The sequence below is a fragment of the Eptesicus fuscus genome, chromosome 7 (assembly GCF_027574615.1).
Source record: "Eptesicus fuscus isolate TK198812 chromosome 7, DD_ASM_mEF_20220401, whole genome shotgun sequence".
Taxonomy (NCBI): domain Eukaryota; kingdom Metazoa; phylum Chordata; class Mammalia; order Chiroptera; family Vespertilionidae; genus Eptesicus; species Eptesicus fuscus.
Window position 1 is genome coordinate 100100242 of NC_072479.1, and position 20663 is coordinate 100120904.

The window sequence follows — 20663 nt, forward strand, 5'->3', positions numbered from 1 at the left end:
CTCCCTCAGGGGCCAGGCGCCACATGGGAGTAGCCATGTGCTAGTCAGTAGAGAAGGAGGCCCCAGAGGATCAAGGGGACCAGTTGTAACAGCCCAGGCTTCAGAGGCAACCATGTGTCTGGGTAGAAACCTTGGATCTGTGGCCTGTGAGCCTCAGTGTCCTCATCTGTATAATGGGGACAAAGACCACCCTCTTGTCTTGTGTGTGAAGGTGCCCCTAGAACAGTGGCCATCACTGACCAGTGTTAGTAGGGAGAGGGCTGATCAAGGGCAAGTGGGTGGTGGAAAGTCAGAGACGGGGAGAGCAGCCCAGCCTGGGAAGGGGTCTCAAGTGCTCCCAGAGCCACAGATGGAAGTCGGCGACAGTGCAAACCTCCACTTTATTGGTCTCGTTTGTTCATAGCAGAGCCTCCTGCTCAGAGAGCCAAAGGGCCGGCTAATGGTGAGGGAGGGTGGAGTCTGAGTCTGCAGGACTCAGAGCCCAATGTGTTCGTTGCCCTTGTGCCTGGCAGGAAAGAAGGGGGGTGGCTACAGAGTAATTTAGTGTGGGGCCCAGGGTCTGTTCTTCACAGCAGGAGGTAGAAGGATCACATAAAGTTCTTTATTACAGACCTACAAAAAATGAGAGAATTATATATTACTCTCACTTGTTTGGGTTTCTTTTTACAAAACAACAGCAGGAAAGAAAAATGCAGGAGGCAGATGAGCCAGGCACTGGGGTTGGGATCAGAAGGGCCCGGGGAGATGAGGACAAGCTGTTCCTGGGGACAGGAACGCGGCGGGCTGGCCCAGGCTCTCTCCAAGCACCTTGGGAGAGCCGCGACAGCCCTAGAGGGAGCAGACACCGAGAGTGGGGACCGCTGTCCCCAGATCAGCAGCAGCACCATTCCTCTGGCGGCCACCCCGGCATTCAGCCGGGCTGGAGCACTGGAGGATCCGTGCTTGGAGGCCGGGTCTCCAAACATGGGCCCTCAGGGCCAGACAGAAGGGAGGCGCCGGGAAGGGCCTGCACAGGACTGAGTTCTATCAGGGTCCTCCCAGGACCCCGGGGCCCCAGCGGGCAAGAGCATCGGGGTTCTTTCCTGCTTGTCAGGCAATCAGCTTCTTCATGAAAGCCTCCAGCTGATCCTCATCCTTGATGCCCACAAACTTGTCCACCACGTCCCCATTCTTGATGGCCAGCACGGTGGGCACAGCTGACACCTAGACGGAGGGGACAAGGGAGGCCAAGTCATTCAGAGGTGACGTGAACTCTTCAGTCGCCATCCCCAGGCCTCTGTGGGGAAGGCTGGTGGCTCGTGCAGGGCAGTGACTGCCCAAAGCCCTGGGCGGGCCCCTTCCCTTGGTGCAGGGTACTGCAGAGCTGGAGGTCCCCCCCTGGAGAAACTTTTCCATTGTGGGCTCCCAGAAGTACCCTTCCTCCCCCAACCGCATGACTGACTCACTGGCCCAGTGGTTTGGCTGGAATGACAGGAGATTAAAATAACCCATGCAGCTGCAGGCCCGGCTGGGGCGGGGCAGAGCTGAGGGGCTAAGAGAACTCTCCCAGGAGGCAGCCAGGGAGAGGGGAGACCAGGAGATGGGAGTATGAATCTGGCTTTGCGACTCACTGGCTGGGGGCCGTGGCCAGGTCACACTCCTTCGGAGCTCAGGGTCCTCCTCCATCAAACAGGTGTGGGTTAGGGACTAAAGGTTCACATACAGAGCTCAGTGGTGAGGAGCTTGGGCTCTGAAGCCAGCTGAGCCCATCATGGGCCACTCTGGGCAAGCCACTTTGTCACTCTTATGTATCAGTGTTATCATCAGCAAACCGGAGACATTAACAGGACTCATATTAGAGGCTGTGGGGGCTGAATGAGATAATGCATACAGATTCTCAGCACAGTGCCCTGCACCTGGCAGGGCTGCCAGCGGTGTTAGAACCTGGCATGGTGCCTGGTACACAGTGGACACTCAGCATATGGTGGCTGCCAAGGGCAGGTCAGGAAAGCCTAACCCAGGGCCCCATGAGAACCACTTTAGCTCAGCGCCATGATGGTTAAAAGGGTCCAGAAAGTCCCCAACTGGCAATGGACAGTGTGGGAAGAGGGCTCAGCAATATATGGTCTGGCGTTTATTTATTACGGGGGCTGGAGGCAGCATTCTTGGCCTATGAAGTGTCCTCTCAAGCTCCCTCAGGGGACCTGCATGGATGACATGGTATGTAAATAAGGCCCATGGCGCTCTGTAACACGATTTGCTGACAATAACACTGAGCATTTTCTATTCCCTGGGCTCTCTTCTCTGCCTGCCACTGGTGGCCATTTGGGAAAAAAAATATAAACACAACAAGATAAGCACTGACTTATCTTACACGAAGTTAACTACAGCAGTGATTTAGACAGACATACCAGGTCTTCACTTATCCCGGGTGCTGTCCTGCCCATGAGTCACCCTTAGGAGACAGTCTTAGGATTTACAATGTTCAGCGGTACCCATGTCAGTTACAAAGAAGCGCAGGCCACTCACAGACTTCATGGGGCAGGCCTTGCACCCTCTCCCAACGGCCTTTGGGGACAAATGCCGCAGGTAAGATGACACAGTCCCTGACTTTGTTAAGTGTCTTCAGGGCCCTTTAAGGACCAGCCTGGGGCAGACCACACATGTCACTGGTTCCTGTCCTTGTCACTCTTGACTCTGGCCTGGGTGATGGCATGAAGTGTAAGAGTCCAGCACGTGGCGCGCCCTGTCTCCAGATGCGGGCAGGGCCCAGAAAGCTTGCTCCAGGAAGCACCAGGAGCCATTCAGGCACATGGTCTGATGGTAAGATTACAGGGCCGGTGCTTTGTTCTTTTGCACCCTCTAGTGGTCTGTGAAGGGAGCGGCCTCAACTCTGGCAACTTTTCAAGCACTAACTTGAACTTGGCCTTGCTGGATCCCACCCTGTCCTCTCTTTTTTAAAAATTATCAGTGTTTCTTTGCTTGTCTGAGCTACCTGGCTGGCCATGGCTTTGTCCTCTGTTTCTTAATAGAAACAAAAGCTGTATGTCATTGCATGTGAAGTGACTGAATTGTTTTTACGTGTCCTCTAAGCAGGACTGAAGTGGACCGGTTTTCCTCAAGAACTCCAGATAAGTCCTGTCAATGAAGGCACAGTGTAGCCACACATGTGCTCGCACATACAGATCATGCAGCCGTTGGGTGTACAGCATACACGCCATGACTGTATTTTCATGACAACCAAGGCCTGTCATTACTGATCAAGGACGTTCTTTGAAGTTTAAGCTTACACACATACGAACACACAGAGCCGCGGGCATGCCAGAGCCTGGATTTTCCGAACACTGCAGGGGTACCGGGGCTGTGACTGGGCTCCCCAAACCCCCAAGGAGGAGGATATGGCTTTGCTGATCCTGAGTTTGGCTCACAAATCAGAAGGCGCTGGTGCCTATAAACACGGCCTTAGGGAAGTGCACAGGTCCTGGGCACATCCTCCTGGAGCTTATGGCCCTGCAAGCCGTCTCACCCGTTTCCTCCAACTGTTAAGGGTCTACCAAGGGACCGGCACAGCGCTAGGTTTTGCAAGGGACTGGCGACCTCCTCCTAGCTAATTGCAGAACTAACAGAAAGGGAAAGATCACTGACACCCTGGCTGCCACATAGTGGGCACTTTTTAAGTGCCACTAGCCACTTGTGTGTGCTATCTCATAAATTCTTGCCTCAAGGTCGGGTCATTTTCAAGACGAGAAGACTGAGGCACACAGATTGAGTGACAAGGGGTAGAGCCATGAAGCAGTGATCAAATTACCCGGTATCTCGGCCCAAGAACGAGGAATTGGAGGTAAATACCGAGTCCCCGCAGGCTAGGAAGCACAAGCAGAGAAGCGTTAAACGGATGCCAGGCTTCAAACGAGAAACGCCAAGTGCTTTGTAAAAGCTTTTAGACAGAGGAGGATTCTTGGAAAAGTACTATTGAAAAAAATCAAATCCAACTCCATGACCTTCTGGAAAAGGCCACACTGTGGAGACAGTAAAAAGGTCAGTGGTTGCCAGGGGTTCACGGGGAGGAGGGAAGACAAGGGGAGCACAGGGGGTTTTAGGGTGGGGAAACTGTTCTGTATGATGCTGTAATTGTGGACACATGTCATTAAAATCCTTCCCAAACCACCAGGAGGGAACCCTCTCGTTGACAGGTTGACAGGTGAGAAGGGCCTGTCATGAATATCATGGCCCACGGCCAGCCCAGGGCTTTAGAACTTTATTTCCTAAAATATATTTTTATTGATTTCAGAGAGGAAGGGAGAGAGAGAGGAGAGACAGAAACATCAATGTGAGAGAAAATGAGAGAATCATTGATCGGCTGCCTCCTGCACATCCCTCACCCCCCTTCCTTCCTCCCCCGTCCCCCCCAAGGAATTGAACTGTGGCCTCCTGGTGGATTGGATAAATTTTTAATAGGTTGATTGCAACCACTGAGCCACATCAGCCAGGAATTTTGCTCCTTGATACTTGGTCCCAGACTCCCAGTGGCATCACCGGGAAGCTTGTTAGAAATGCAGAATCTTGGGTCCTACCTGGACCTACTGAATCAGTCTGCTTTTCAACATCCCAGGTCACATTCATGTTTGAGAAGCACTGATTTAGACGTTCAAAACAGGGGATATGGTAATGACTGAAGCATACAGTACATTCCAGCTATAAACTGTCTATGAAGTTATATGGAACATGAAAAAGAAAAAAAAACTAACAAAGACCCCCAACGAGGGACCCTAAAAGTTGGCAGTGGCTGTTTGGATGGTAAGATTACAGGTGACTTTCCCCCTTAGCGTTACTTGGCTGTTTTTCTAATGCTTTTTGAAGGGCATTCTGTAAGATTGGAAAATAAAAGCGTAAAACTCCAAGGATGAGGTCAGAAGCAGAGCCCAGAGAAAACATAAAGGCTCCAAGATCCACACCTGGATCCACAATTTCCCCGTAGCTGGGAGATCCTGGGATACCCAGCATTCTTCGGGAACCAGGAGCTGGGAGAGCAAGAGCGCTTCATGCCCCCAAGCCAGGGCAGCAGAGTCTGGGCGAGGGGGCTGCCAACCAACACCAAAACCCCAAGGCCCTGAGTGACTTTTCCTTCCATCTCCTTTGGAAGACAGTGAAATTCTAGGGGGGGCAGTTGACTGAAGCATAAAAAGTAGGATGAGCCTGGCTGGTGTGGCTCAGTGGATGAGCATCAACCCAAGAACCCAGAGGTCACTGGTTTGATTCCCAGTCAGGGCACAAGCCCCGGTTGGGGCTCGATCCCCAATAGGGGGCGTGCAGGAGGCAGCCCATCAATGATGTTTCTCTTTCATTGATGTTTCTATCTCTCTATCCCTCTCCCTAAAAATCAACAAAAACATTAAAACAACAAGTGGGATGTGAGGGGAAGGGTATTTGTGTGAGGAAAGAGACCCATGAGGGTGTGCTGGGCATGGGGGCTGTCAGGCGGGCTCGGGAAGAGGTGCCTAATTCCATGCATATAATTGTAAGCAGTTTCTCCAACACGTGATCCAACATTTGGAAAAGCACTTCAGGCCTTGGAGGAAGCTATCCCAGGAGGTACTACGGATTTCTCAGCTGACACATCTTCCTCAGGCTCTCTTCCAAAAGAACAGGTGTGAAGGAAGGAAGGAAGGGCTGGGGAGGGTCAGGAAGCATCCCTGTTGGAGCTTCCTAAGCCTGCAGTGACATCTGCCCAGGGCGTGGCAAAACAAGGAGGTTGGGCTCAGGTGGCTGGGCCCAGCAGCCTTGGGGTCTTTCTGCGTGAACCACACATACTATCTGGACAGTGAGAGAAGGAGAGAGATCTTATCTTATGAGTCATGTCTCCCAACCCCCACCCCCACCCCTGCACCACTTTCTAGGCTTAACACAGGACCTCGGTGCCCAGCCCTACATCACCAGGCCCCTGGAATGCAGGTGGGGTGGCCTGGGAACTCTCACTACCAGTGTGACCACCATTGGCAAGGACTGGGTTACTCTTCTTTTCATCTGCACTGTTACCGCATTCCTGGCACATGGTTGTGTCTGCTGAGTTTCCACCGGCTGAGGCTGAAGCTGTGGTGTCGGGCAGTGCCAGAGGGAGCATAAGACTTTAAGCCTGCCCATCACCTTGGGATGCCCAGGAGCATCGATCTTTGAGCCAGGAGGTTTCAGTTTGATTCCTGGTCAGGGCATATGCCCGGGTTGCAGGCTTGATCCCCAGTGTGGGGTGTGCAGGAAGCAGCTGATCAATGATTCTCTCTCATCATTGATGTTTCTATCTCTCCTTCCCTCTCCCTCACTCTGAAATCGATAAAAATATATATTAAAAAAAAAAAAAGAGTAAAAGGTTTGCACTTCTTCCCAACCAGAGAGTAAATAGCTTAAATCACCCTACACAGGGATACAGATAACAGAAATCCAATTAAGTGCCATTTGCCAACCACACCCAAGGACAGAAAAATTAAAAGAAAAAAAAAATCTCATTTTGGTACATCAGCATAAAGCTGGTGAATATTCTACTGACCTGCCCTAAGACCTCCCCTAAACATGCAGACTTTAAAACCCCTGAAAGTGAAGGTCCCAGGGCACTCTCCCTCCAGGGAGCACACCTGTGCCATTCCCTTCTGCCTCAGGCACATGTCCCCTGACCTCTACGGGACCCATGAGACTGGCAATCAGAAGAGCAATGGTCCCTGTTTCCATGTCCTTCATGTGTTTGTGCTGCGGTCAGTGCGGGTGGAGGGTGGAGCCTGTTTCCATGTCCTTCATGTGTTTGTGCTGCGGTCAGTAAACTCTTGCTTACTTTTCCACACTTTGTCTCTTGATGGAAATCTTTCCCTCAAGAAGAGGAGAGCTGAGGGCTCCTCTCTCCCAGGTCACAGATGGCCTACCTTGGTAACAACCCCCGCCCACCTGCAGCAGTCATTAATGGCTTTGCCTGCCCAGCATCGGTTTCCTTTGCCTCTGGGCCAGGGCAGCCTGATTTTCCTTCAGGTGATCCCTCAGTCCCAGCGCAACGGGCTCCACCCTCCACCCGCACCTCCTGCTACAGGACAGGCTGGAGGATGCGCACCTCTGCCTGACCTGGTCTAAGAAGAGTTGATCCTAAACTTCCAAATTCTGAGAAGGAGGCCCCCTCTTTCAGTCACTTGTTATCTGAAGGAGGGAGGGGAAGTGATTCATTCCAGCCAGATCCAGGTTATTTCCAGAGAAACAGAAATCCGGATATTCATGTGAAATCTTCTGAGTTTTAAATACCAACATCTGGTTTGGTATTTTAAGCAAGTTCTGCTGCAGGCACACAGGCCCTGCTATTCTGTGAGCAAACCTGTGAGACCTGACCTCAGGGCCTGTGCATTTGATGTCGGCTCTGCCCAGACTGCTCTTCAATAGCCGCATGGTTCACCCCCTACTCTCTCCAGGTCTTAGATACGGACTTCTCACCGAGACCTTCCCTAGCCCACCTTTTGAAAAAGGAACCCCTCCCCAGCCCCAGGCTCAGCACTCTCACCCCCTCTCCCCGATTTATTTTTCTCAATAGCATTTATCATCTAAAATAGGGATCAGAGAACTACTGCCCATAGGCAAACTCAGACCACTTCCTGTTCTTGTAAATAAAGTTTTATTTGCACACAACCACGCCTATTTGTTTATATACTTTCTATGGCCCCTTCAGTGCTACAATGACAGCTGAGTATTTGCAACAGAGACCAATGTCCTACGAATCCTCAAATATGTACCACCTGGTCCCATAGAGAAAGTTTGCTAACCCTAACTAAAATACCAGAATGTAGGCTCCATGAACGCAGGATTTTGTCAGTTTTGTTCACTGCCATTTGGACAGCACCACATAACAGCACTGGCATTTAAGGGACTCTAAATCAGACTACTTCATGTCCTTGTGTATGCCCTGCTCTTGGCCTTCCTTCTTCACCATGCATCCTTCATGGCTCTGCTCAGAGTCCCTTTAATATGATGCCTTCCTTCCCTCCCCTGTCCCCCCCCCCCCCCACCCCCACACACCCAAACAATCAGTCCCTTCTTTTGTGCATGTCTTTTCTCTTCCGACATGGAAAAGACCTGTCTGCTTGTCTGTCCCACTACACTAGGGCTGCTTGGGGACAGGAGCTCATCTTATCTATGCCAGAGCCTGAATGCCTGGCACACTGTAGGGCTCTCGAACAACTGCTGACTGAACCTGTGGATGAGTGAACTCAGGTTCAAAGGAATGCATCAATGTCCCGAAATGCAGAGGACCGCCTGGTCGTGCATTCTACTTTCTAAAGGTGGTAAGAGAGACGCGTGGCTCAGAGGTTCAATGGAGTCACCTTTGCAAAGTGATCTGAATTACTGAGAGCTCTAGGAAAACCAAGACACCTCTCCTTACTGGTCTCCAAGACATCCATCTCCTGCACCAGCTCTCCCGTGGCCCCAAGCATCCCCCAGACCAACTGCCCTGTGGCAATCCTCTGCCCATCCGTACCTCATACTCTATGGCGAGGTCTGTGTGGTCGTCAATATCCACCTTGGCCATCACCACCTTCCCATCCTGCTTGGCCACCACCTTCTCTAACCTTGGCCCCAAGATCTTGCAGGGACCACACCACCTGGGAAGGGGAGAAAGGAAGCATCCCGTCACAAAAGCACTCACCAACTGATCTATGGGCTCCCCAAAACATGCCCATGACCCACATCTTTCCGAGGGACCTTTTGTCCTTATTCCCTCTGTTTACAGTGTTTGAATATTAACCTGTAATGCTGCTATGCCAAATGGCAATGCCAAGAGACTCTGTAACTGGGCCTCATCCTAAGACTCTTATAAAGGTTTTTTCACTTACTTCGACAGAAACTAAAAGAAATGTATTGTCATACAGAAAAACACAGGATTTGAGGTTAAAAGGTTTGGGTTCAAAGACAGGCTCCTCACCAACCAGCTGATCGTTCTGGGGCCCGGTTTCCTCATTTGAAAAAGAGACTACTCTCAGGGCTGCTTTGAGGAATCAGTGAAGGCAACACGGGTAAACATGCTCTGTAAGCTGTAGGATTACACTGAAGACTTCATTGACTCCACTACAACATGTCAGTCACTGTGCCAGGACCTTCTCAGCTTTCCCTACACAGAACCCTCCACCCTGCAAAGGAAAAGAAAACTGAGCCAAAACTGGTTTGGCTCAGTGGATAGAGCGTCGGTCTGCGGATTGGAGGGTCCCAGGCTCGATTCCGGTCAAGGGCATGTGCATTGGTTGCGGGCACATCCCCAGTGGGGGATGTGCAGGAGGCAGCTGGTAGATGTTTCTCTCTCATCGATGTTTCTGGCTTTCTGTCCCTCTCCCTTCCTCTCTGTAAAAAATCAATAAAATATATTTAAAAAAAAAGAAAAAAGAAAACTGAGAAATGGAGGCCCATGCAAACTAAGAAACGCATGCAAGGTCACAGCTGGTAAGAAGCAGAGCGGAGACTGCAACTCAAGGTTGTGTTCCAGTGTCTTCGTTCAGCCCCAGGCTACGCCGTGATCCCCAGGCCGTGTGAGCGGCCACCGCTGCCCTGAACACCGTGCTTCTAGGTGGTGAGCTTTCAAGAACAGGCTGTCATCCCTAGGTATGTGGCACTTAGGACAGTGCCTGGCACTGAATGAACAAACTCACACCGTGTTTCCTTGTGGGATAAGAAAATGAAGTGTCACCCCACTTACCATTCATTGCACATTGATTTTTAGACAGTGGAAGGGAAAGAGGGAGGGAGAGATCTGTTGCTTCCTGCATGTGCCCCGACGGGTGCTGGGGGGCAAACCTGCAACCCAGGTATGTAACCTTGATTGGGAATCAAACCCAAGACCCTCTGGTGCGAGGGCCAACACTCTAACCACAGAGGCATACCAGCCCGGCTATCATTCATTTTGGAAGCACTCTCTGGAGTGCTCCCTATACCAGGAGGGCAGAATAGCTCTCCCGTCCATGAATCCCTGGCTGTTGACTCCTATTTTATTTTCAGCCTTTAAAACCCTTTCCGTTCAGAGATTTCAACACCTAAAAACCCAGTCTGCAAGACCTTGTCTCCTATTACAAGTGAAGAAAGGGAAGTACAAGGACATCAAATGGCCTTCCCCGGGTGACATGGTGAGTCAGAGAGAACAGGAAAAAAAGCAAAAGAATCTGTCAGAGATCTGTGCAGAAAGCCTCCCAACTTGTAACTCAGGCTACACTGGCTCCTTCTAGAACAGTGGTTCTCAATCTTTCTAATGCCACGACCCTTTAATACAGTTCCTCATGTTGTGGTGACCCCCCATCATAAAATTATTTTCGTTGCTACTTCATAACTGTAATTTAGCTACTGTTATGAAGTAGCAACGAAAATAATTTTATGGTTGGGGGTCACCACAACATGAGGAACTGTATTAAAGGGTCACGGCATTAGAAAGGTTGAGAACCACTGTTCTAGAGTATCTCATTGAGGCATTCGTCCAGTTTTTTTTGTAGCCAGACCCCAAAAGTCTAGAAGTGAAGAAGGCCATGCTAAAGGTCAGTAGGCCATAGACACTAAAACATCCTGAAAACAAACTCATACGGCCCTGAAAAGAAACTCCTGCCCATTCCCTGCACTCGTGGGCACTATGGTGATGGTATTGAAAACTTTTAGCTATCCCTTCCCAGTTTGGGTGGCAAAGTGTTAAAAATAAAATAAACTTATTTGCAGGCCCAGGAAATGGTATACACCAAAAGCCAGATGATGCTCTAGTTACATTTTCCCTGCTTCGGTCCAAGCTGAACATGGCTCTGAGCCATCTGGGCAGTGAATACAGAACACCAGTGGTTCCCAGCACTAATCACAGTGAGCTCTCAAGATTGTTCACTGGTCTGTCCCCTTCCAGACTACACGCAATCTCTGAGAGCACGGACTGGGTCTTCCCAGTATTTGTAGCAGAAGCATCAAACGTGGTACTGAGACGTAGCTGGCACTCAAAATTATCTGAACAAGTGACACCCCAGTCTTCTCCTGGACCCCAGGACTCACTGTGCGTGAAAATCCACAACCACTGGCGTCTCACTGTTGACAACTCGGTCTTGAAAGTCGGGTCCATCCTGGATGTTAAAGGTTGTTGAACAGACTCTGGTGGTGTATAATGGCCGGGCTTGGCTGGGTGTTACTGTCAGGTCACCAGGACTGTGTCGTGGGGTCTGCAGAGCCCTGGAGATGAGGGGTGCCCACCGACCTTGAGGGGGGTTCCTGGAGATGACGGAGGCCAGGAACCTCCTCAGGAGAAGTCGCTGAGCCATCTGTGAGGGGGAGAGGCAGGAAGAGCTGTGGCAGAGAACCGGAGAAAGGTATTTGGGAGTACTGGGGGACACAAGATTCAGGGCTGGAAGCAAAATGCCAGGAATTATATAAGCTTTCTGGAGTGGAGGTGAGTGAAGAATGAGAATCAAAGGGCAGAAGGAATTGCAAACCAGGACAGGAAAATTGGGTTGACAACCAGAAAGAAATCAGGATATTGGTGTTATTACAACAGAAGAATGGGGGGGGGGGGGACAATAATGCTAAGGGCCAAGTGCCTTAGATACATTATATGTCCTCCCAGATCAACTTTTGAGGAAGTTTCTACATATAGTATTGCCGGTATTAGAGATAAGGAAGCCGAGGCTCAGTTGTGGCACGCCCAAAGTAACCCAACTCTTCTTACATAAGAGTCAACATTGGATCCCTAGGCCGTCTGCAGAGTCCTTACGCTATCAATTCCTTTTAATAAGTGTTTTAGTGGGAAATTACGTGAAAAGGAAGGTAAAAAAACCAGGTAAGAGGAACCACAATTCATGGAGGAACTAAAAAAGGTACAGAAACAGGAGTGTGGGGGGTAACTAAAAAAGAAGGGACGCCTGTGAGGAGGGAACTGGGGAAATCCGACCCCACCAGGGACCCCGGCTCTTCCGAAGGCAAGTCCTCCCGCCCAGGGCCTCCGCCCACTCGGGCCCCGGACCCCGCGGGAGCGCGCCCGCAGCGTGCCTCGGCCGTGACACCACCGCCAGCCACCCACATGGGCTTCTTACCTCCCTGCGGCGCGAGATGCACAGCCCGGCCCTCCCGCCTGTCAAGGGCACGTCTGCCGTCACTTCCTTAGAGGAGGGCCTTTGGTCGTCACTTCCGGGGACGGGCAACCTGGGGCCACAACTGGAGGGTGTGGCCCGGATTTCGGCCAATGGGGATGGCGGGAAAAGTGACCGCTAAAGGGGCGGAGCCTCATTTAGGGCCCGAAAAAAAAGAGCTCCGGAGATTGGGGAAGAGACCGGAAAAGGAAGGGCGGGCCCTAGGGGTGGGTCCGGAAAGGCGGTGGCTCTCGGGGGAGGGACCGGAAGAGGCGGGCGGGCCCAAGAGGAGGGTCCGGAAGAGGAGGTGGAAGGAGGCGGGAACGCGAGGGAGGTACCATTGGGAGGAGAGGGAGGAAGGGAGGTATGATCTTGGAGTTTGCAAACTCAGTCTGCTTCAAGCTCAACCACCACTGCCCGTCCTTCTGCCTCATTCATTGTCTTCCCCAAACTCCTAAGAGGTGCTGGAAGGTTCTTTCCGTCCAGTTTTACAAATGAGGGAGCTCAGCTCCTGCAAGCTGTAGTGTCCCTTAAGAGGCATAAGACTGGGAGTCAAGAGGCCGCTTTTGGCCCTTTTCTGTAACACAACTGCATGAGTTCGTGTGCCCCTGGGGGCTTTAGCTTCCCAATATGTGGCATGAAGGGCTGGGCTTCCCGGGCATCAGACGGTGTGGATACTTGGAGGGCCTGCCTTTGAGGCCCCAGGCAAAGTGTGGTGACTGTGAACCTGGGCCCTTCACACTGGGAGTTCAGAGCTTGTCATCCTAAATGTGCTTCCGTGGTATGTGGATTGTTTTGAGATGAGGGCAGTTTTAGCTTCAGGCTCAAGAGAAACATCTGTGCCTCCCTTTAACTACCTGGAAGAAATTGCCCATAATAAGAGATTATCAGCAATAACTTGTTGTTAATCCTCACCTGAGGATATTTTCCCATTGATTTTTAAAGAGTGGAAGTGAGGGGGAGAGATAGAAACATCAGATGTGAGAGAGAGACACACTGATTAGTTGCCTCCCGCACTTGCCCTGCAACCAAGGTACATGCCCTCGACTGCAATTGAACCCAGGACCATTCAATCTGGGGGCCCACACTCCAGGGCAGCGATCATCTTTTCTGATGCATCTACATCCTCGGTCGCCAACCGGTGGTCCGTGAGGTCCGAATGGTTGGCGCCCGTTGATCTACAGGACACAGCAAACTTCTGTTTACTAAAGGTCTGTTGTTATCATTTTGCAGTGATCCTTTGAAGCCGCCAAGGCACCTTTCCTCATCCCTAGCTCAGAATGTCTTCTGTACCCTGTTCTCTTTCTGTCTCTGAACCTCTCCTGCACGCGGGGATCTCATACATATGTATGAAACCTGGTTATTTTATCTTGCTAATCTGTCTGTGTCTATTTGATTATTAGACCAGCTAAAAGAACTTGGAGGGCAGAGGAATGTTTGTTCCTGTCTGACAGTAGGGGTCCAGGCTGGTGTCACAACCAACTCTCGTCTCCTCTGCACCCTGTACAACCACTCATGGCCCCTTACGGTTCTGTGAATACATCAGTGTGTTTTTCTCCTCACCTCTGCTTAATTTGAAATGTTTTTCTCTCTCTCCACTTGGTTGAACACCTAGACTACTCACACCTCTTCTTTGAGCAGCATTAATTGCTTCCTTCTCTCGAGTGCTTTGTGTATAACTCTCACAGAACACTTTGCAGTGTCTGTCTCTTCACTAGACCAGACGCTTCCTAAAAGTAGGGATTTGTAGCTTTCATCTGACTCCATATGCCCAGCACCAACCTGATACAGTGCCTCGCTCACAGGGGATGTTTAATAGATGCTCCTTAAGCTGACTACCTTTGGATATCAGAGGGAGTGGAATACAGTCAGAGAGGTTACGTGACTTGTCCAAGGTCATGAAGCAGGTACCTGGGCAGAGTCCTTCTCACACCTCCATTCAGCCTACACGCCAGCCAGTGGAAATCGCAGTTTCAGAGTTTTTATAAATGTCTCTCCCCTCCCTGTGAGATAGGGTATGTGGCGGAACAGCTGCAATCAATAAAAACTACAGGAGCTGTGAGGAAGGAGGAAGATCACCCTCACATCGAATTTGTGGCTTAAAACCAGCAAAGACCAGCTTGATCCAACATGGCAACTAATTTCACCTGGTGGTAACCCCTAGCCTCAGTATATGCTCGTTACATGCTAAATGACACACCACACCATCATGCTTGGAAAGAGAAAGCCCATATAAGGGCATGGAATGGCTGACAGAGCTCCCCAGAGAAATCTCCACCCTTTTCCTCAGAAGATCTTGAATATTCCTGTCCCTTATTGAATTCCCTACACCCCGGATTAAATGCATCTCAATAAAGGAAGCAAGTTCCGCTAAGGGGGCTCCTCCATTGGTGGAGTAGCCCATTCTCGGTCTCACTGCTTCACTAACAAAACCACTTTCACTTTAAACTACGCTGGCATTTGAATTCTTCCCTGCAGGAAGCCAAGAACGCACCGTGGGTCACAGATCCTCTGGTCCCCAGACCTCAGAACGCCTGCATCATCCTGCATCATCTGCACTTTGTATTGCTGGTCCCCATAACTGGGAGGCTTTTCCCTCTACTCTCCCTCCACCTGAGAAAAGGCTTCCCGATACCAGATTAACACGTTAAGCCCCCAGCCTGTTTTGTCTTCCGGACGGAAAGTATAGTGTCAGCCCTGACTGGTTTGGCTCAGTGGATAGAGCATCGGGTCGTGGACTGAAAGGTCCCGGGTTCGATTCCCGTTGAGGGCATGTACCTTGGTTGCAGGCTTGATCTCCAGTAAGGGGGCGTGCAAAGTATAGTGTCAGTCACGGGTGACTGACTGGGCGCTTAACGTGTTAAGCATCATCTCTGGAGACCCTTCCCTGAGCCTCCACAGCCCCTGTGCATCTGTCAGTCCACACTCGGTACTCTGTTCTTACTGTTTCTTTCTCCCTCACTCCTCACTATACTGTCGGCTTCTGGGTTCCATCTGTCTCTCCATTGCTTGCCGCAGGGCTTGGTGTGTCATAGTAGGAACTCTGATGATTTGTTCATGAACAGACAGCAGGGATCCTCATCAGATCTTCCCATCACATACATAGCTCCATTTTGCCTTCCAAAGTCATTGCCAAGCTTCCCCTCCCTCCAATTCATTTTGACCACAAAATTATTTGTCTTCTGTCCAACTGGCAGGTTCACTCCCTCACTGCCCTGGTGGGCAGGGCCACAGCCACAGCTTCCCAGGGGCCTTCTTCTGGGATGAGGTGAGGGAATATTTGGGATAGGTGCGCATCCCCTGCCCACCAGCAGCCATGTCAGCCTTCTACTTCATAAAGCCCCTTGTTCATTGCAGGCAGAAGACTAGGTGAGGGCCTGAGCAGCATGGCCTTCTCCGCCTTATCTGAACTCTTGCTTTAGCCTCTGTCCCCACCTGGGACTGGAGCCAACAGTGGTGATCCACAGGGGGAGCCCCAGTACCCCTGCTCTCCTGAGGTCAGCATCCCTTGGTGCCGCTGTTCCTGCTAATGCCCGATGCCATCTGGCAGGGCACTTCCACCTTGTCCATTTTCATTTCTGTTTTTCTGTGTCTCTAGCACTTTCTCTTCCAGAGCCACCAATTAACCCTATTCAGCATTTCCACAGCATTTTCTGGAAGGCCAATGCCCTTGCTTAATTCACACTCCAAATTCAAAGGAAAACCAGTCCTATGTATTCTTTTAAAAAAAGAATTATATATATATATATATATGTGTGTGTGTGTGTGTGTGTGTGTGTGTGTGTGTGTGTGTTTTATGATTTTAGAGAGAAGGGGGAGGGACAGAATCATCAACCCAGGCCAGGAATTGAACATGTGAGCTCTTGGTTCATAAATCAATGCTCAACAACTCAGCCACACGGGCTGGGCCTATTTATTCTTACTCCATAGTCACTTTATCTCTGTTAGCCTCAGGCTTGTCATCTGAGAAATGGGAAGATACCTTCTCAGGGCTGTGAGATTGCAGGAAGATTGGGGTACAGGGCCTGGTGTATTGTCAGGGCCTGATGAAGGATGAATGAATCTCCTTCCCTCCTGCAGAGGGAAAGAGAGAGCCAGAGAAGCATGTAGAGAAGGCGGAGCTCACACTAGGCCACAAAGGGGCTCCTCAGCTATAGGGCAGCTTGCCTGCCAAGTCAAAGGCAGGTTAAGGGTGCAGGTGTGAGGGGAGGGAAGGAAGCCTGAGCTAGGGTAAAGCTTCTACTGCTCCCTGTCTGGTATTTATTGTGGTGTTTTTCAGACTGTGATATGTGAGTCAACAGTGGGTTTATGAAATCAATTCAGTGGGTTGTGATGAGCTTTAAAAAGATGAACGGAATTGGGGGACTCTTTCCCCCTCCTCATGTGGGAGTCTGTGCTTTCTCAATAAATTTCCACTTTTTGCTATCTATAATAATAAAAGCTAATATGCAAATGGTCATCACACCGTGACACCATAATGACCGATCAGCAGGAGGTGCTGGAGCACTTCTTGGGCCCACCCCCGAGCAGCAGCTCTCGTGGCATGGATGCGAGATGGGGTGCCTACTCACGCAGCCTGTGCGGATGGGAGGTGGGGTGCCTCCTCGCAAGGCCGGTGCGGATGGAAGGCGGGAGGGCAGTTGGGGGTGACCAGAACAGGAGGGGAGGGCAGTTGGGGGCAACCAGGCTGGCAGGGGAGGGCGGTTGGGGGTGACTAGGCCGGCAGGGGAGGCCATTTTGGGGCAATCAGGTTGGCAGGCAGAGGTGGTTAGGGGCAATCAGGCTGGAAGGCAGAGGTGGTTAGAGGCAATCAGGCAGGCAGGGGAGCAGTTAGGGGCATCAGGCAGTCAGGCAGGTGAGTGTTTAGGAGACAGTGGTCCTGGATTGCAAGAGGGATGTCCGACTGCCGGTTTAGGCCCTATGTATGTGATGGGACATCCGCTGAGGGGTCCCAGATTGGAGAGCGTGCAGACCGGGCTGAGGGGCCCCACCCCCACCCCATGCACGAATTTCATGCACTGGCCTCTAGTAAAAATAAATAAATAAAAAAAAGATAAACAAAATTGAAAATAGAGTATGCTGCATGTTGTAAGTATTATTTTGTTCGTGTTATTTCTATATACCTGTATGTCCTAGGTTGTGATATAGAATGTATTTCTTTTTTAAAAGAAGGCTTTCTGAGTAAGCCAAGTTAACTTTTAAAAAATATATATATTTTTACTGATTATAGAGAGGAAGGAAGAGGGAGGGAGAGATAGAAACACCAATGATGAGAGAGAATCATTGATCAGCTGTCTCCTGCATGCCCCCCACTGGGGATCAGGCCTGCAACCCAGGCATGTGCCCCTGACCGGAATTGAACCCAGGACCCTTCAGTCCACAGGCCGACGCTCTATCCACTGAGCCAAACCAGATATGTTCTAGAATGTATGTCTTACTGTGGACTGTGGTCAAAGGATTTGAAAGCTACTGATAGATTGAAAAGTTACCAAACAACTGACACCATTCTAAGCACCCCACATGCACTAACTCATTTAACCCTATAACCCTATGAGCATGGTACTGTTACAGCCCACCCCCTCACCCCCCACCCAACTTAGCCCCAGGGACCAGCCAGCCATCTAGGCCATCAGAGCAACCTGGGCTCAAACATTGCAGCTGGCGGCAGGCAGCAGTGGTTGTGAGCAGAGGCGCCCACACGGTGGCAGTGTGGTTCTTTCAGCCTGCCTCACAGTGGGCCAGGCAAGCTGGGCACATGCTGGGGGCATGGCTCCCCCAGGACTGCAGGGCTGAGCGCAGGGCATAGGGTGCTTCTCCCTGACCACGTGTCTGAGGATCTCATGGCTGGAGGGACACACCTTAGAAACAAACAAACTCAGAGAGAGGTGCTGGGCCGCACAGTAAGCTGATAGTTCCTCTCCAAGAGGTGTTGGTCCTAGAGTATCTTGGTTTTCAGTTTCCATCTTGATGGTAATTCTTTTGTAAACACTGTTGCAGAACAATTGGAACTATGACCTGTGTGTTGCAATTCAAGAAGTTGGTTGTGATTCACATTCTGTCCTGTTTCCAGCAATTACCCAGTGCCCCCCTCATGCCTTTCTGAACATAAGGACTTGGCACTGGAACGGTAACATAACCTTCAATTCATAGACTGGTGACGGCTTTGTCCTGCCATGGTAGATGTGGAGTGTCATGGCTGTGATGCAGGGGGGCATATGCTGTCACCCACCCCTGCCCACTCCACTGTGAGACCAGTGCCCTCAGTGGACACATGCAGGCTCATTCCACATCCTGCCCGCGGTTGGAGGGAGGCTCCTCACGTGTTCCTGACTCCGCTGGGCAGGGTCAAGTCTGCAGCTGTGAGAGGCCGGGGAAGGGCGGCCCGGAAGGACCCTTCCTCTTTCATCCCTCACCCTTTGGCTTGCTCCGCCTCCCCATCCTGGAACAGGAGGCAGCTGTGTGTTAGAAAAATGATGAGCCCTGGGCCCAGAATTGGAACTGCTGCTTCAACAGGCCGTGGCCCCTCACCCACTGAGTGCCCTCGGCAAGGCGGTCGCCCTCTGGCACTGGTGCCCATCTGTATGAGGCTCTAACAATGCTTACTCTACAGAAAGGGTAGGGACTTTCATAACAATGAAATAATGCACAGCACATCTGGGGTCTTTGTCACATGCCTCACAACTAACTGGTGGTGAGGCAGGATAGTAAGAGGGTAGGAAAATTGGGCAAGTGGAATGGGAAAACTGAGAGGAGATAATTTAAGCAAGGCCAAACAATTTTTTTTTTTAATATATTTTATTGATTTTTTACAGAGAGGAAGGGAGAGGGATAGAGAGCTAGAAACATCGATGAGAGAGAAACATCGACCAGCTGCCTCCTGCACACCCCCTACTGGGGATATGCCCGCAACCAAGGTACATGCCCTTGACCGGAATCGAACCTGGGACCTTTCAGTCCGCAGGCCAATGCTCTATCCACTGAGCCAAACCGGTTTCGGCAAGGCCAAACAATTTAAACAACTTACGGACAGCTAGTGAATTACAAGACCTTATCTTCCCTAACCAAGGACACTTGAGAACAAACGGTTTATATTTCTCCTCCCTAGCCAGAGAATAAATAGCTTAAATCACTTTGGAGAGAGAGGAGAGAGAGAGAGAGAGAGAGAGAGAGAGAGAGAGAGAGAGAGAGAGAGAGAGAGAGAGAGAAAGAGAGAGAGAGAGAGAGAGAGAGAGAGAGGAGAGAGAGGAGAGAGAGAGAGGAGAGAGAGAGAGAGAGAGAGAGAGAGAGAGAGAGAGAGAGAGAGAGAGAACAGAGACTTTTTTTTTTTTACTTTCCAGTGAGCTAAAAGCAGCCCTGCCTTGGCTCACTTCTGTCTATGACTTTTACTTCCCAGTGAGCCAAAGCAGCCCCGCCTTGGCTCACTTCTTTCCTGTAACGTTTTTACGGAGCCAAAGCAGACTACCACCTAGGCCAGTGATGGCGAACCTATGACACGCGTGAGCACTGACACGCGTAGCCATTTCTGATGACACGCAGCCACTGAGGCGGCCGCATGCCGAGGATGAAACATGTGCTGCTCCTGAGGATGAAACATTTGCGAAATAATGTTTTTTCCTCAAAGTGACACACTACCCGAGTTATGCTCAGTTTTTTGGCGAAGTTTGACACACCAAGCTCAAAAGGTTGCCCATCACTGACAGGCTCTCTCCTGTTGCTTCTTCTACAGTCCTTCCTTCGTTTCACTGTCCTCAGCTTTAATGAATGTACTATCAAAATCACCTGGACTTGTGCTGTGACGTCTTTCCATTGATGATGCTTTAACCAAGTGAGCTACCAGCCAGGGCCAAAGATTTTAAAGCAGGTATTATAAATATGCTCAAAGACATAAAGGAAAATATGCTCACAATGAGTAAATCGATAGGTAATTTCACTAGAGAGAATAGAAACTATTAAAAAGAAATAAATGAAAATTCTTTCTCTAGCTCCCCCCTTCCTCTCTCTCTCTAAAATAAAAAAAAAATTAAAATTAGTCTGATATGATCAGCATCTGGGTCAACTCCATGTCAGTCTTCATTAACCGCTTCTTCTCTTGAGTATGGGTCGTATTTTGCTATTTATATGTCTAATAATTTGGGATTATATCTTAGACACTGTGATGACACATTGCAGATACTCTGGATTCTGTATATCCCTCCAAAAATTTTGTTCGTTTTGTTTTAGTGGACAATTGAGTTAGCTAAATTCAAACTTTAAGCTCTGTCTCCTTTGTGGTGAGCAGCCACTGAAACCTAAGTTCATTTTTCAGCCTTAGCTGAGCTGCTTGTAGTCTACCCCACACACGGGTAGTTCGGGGGTCAGCCAGAGATTTGTACAAATGATGCAGAATTTGGGGCTCCTCTGTGTTTTTCTCTTTGAGGATTTTACCTACTCACTCCCACCTCTGTGGTATTCCTCTACTCTTTTCTCTGGTTCTTCAAGCCCAGCAAGATCGTGGGTTTATAATGGGGTTTTAGCTGCCCCCTGTGGTGCTATCTCAGATCTGTCCTCAGGGGAAGGCTTTAAAAAATGAAAAACTCACCTAATGCCATT

The 20663-nt window shown here is 50.2% G+C and overlaps 1 protein-coding gene across 2 annotated transcripts; it reads right to left on the reverse strand.

Moving 5' to 3' along the window:
* Positions 1-361: 361 nt before the first annotated feature.
* Positions 362-12130, reverse strand: TXN2 (thioredoxin 2). Of its 2 annotated transcripts, none has more exons than XM_028150080.2 (4): positions 12039-12130; positions 11008-11270; positions 8480-8603; positions 362-1203 (listed from the first exon to the last, which is right to left on the reverse strand). In XM_028150080.2, the coding sequence occupies exons 2-4, from the start codon at positions 11268-11270 to the stop codon at positions 1090-1092; spliced, it is 501 nt and encodes a 166-aa protein (XP_028005881.1). In that variant the 5' UTR covers positions 12039-12130; the 3' UTR covers positions 362-1089. The 2 variants fall into 2 exon arrangements, with proteins under 2 accessions (XP_028005881.1, XP_054575457.1); XM_054719482.1 differs by having other exon boundaries at positions 11008-11295; positions 12039-12112.
* Between the last annotated feature and the right edge of the window lie 8533 nt (positions 12131-20663).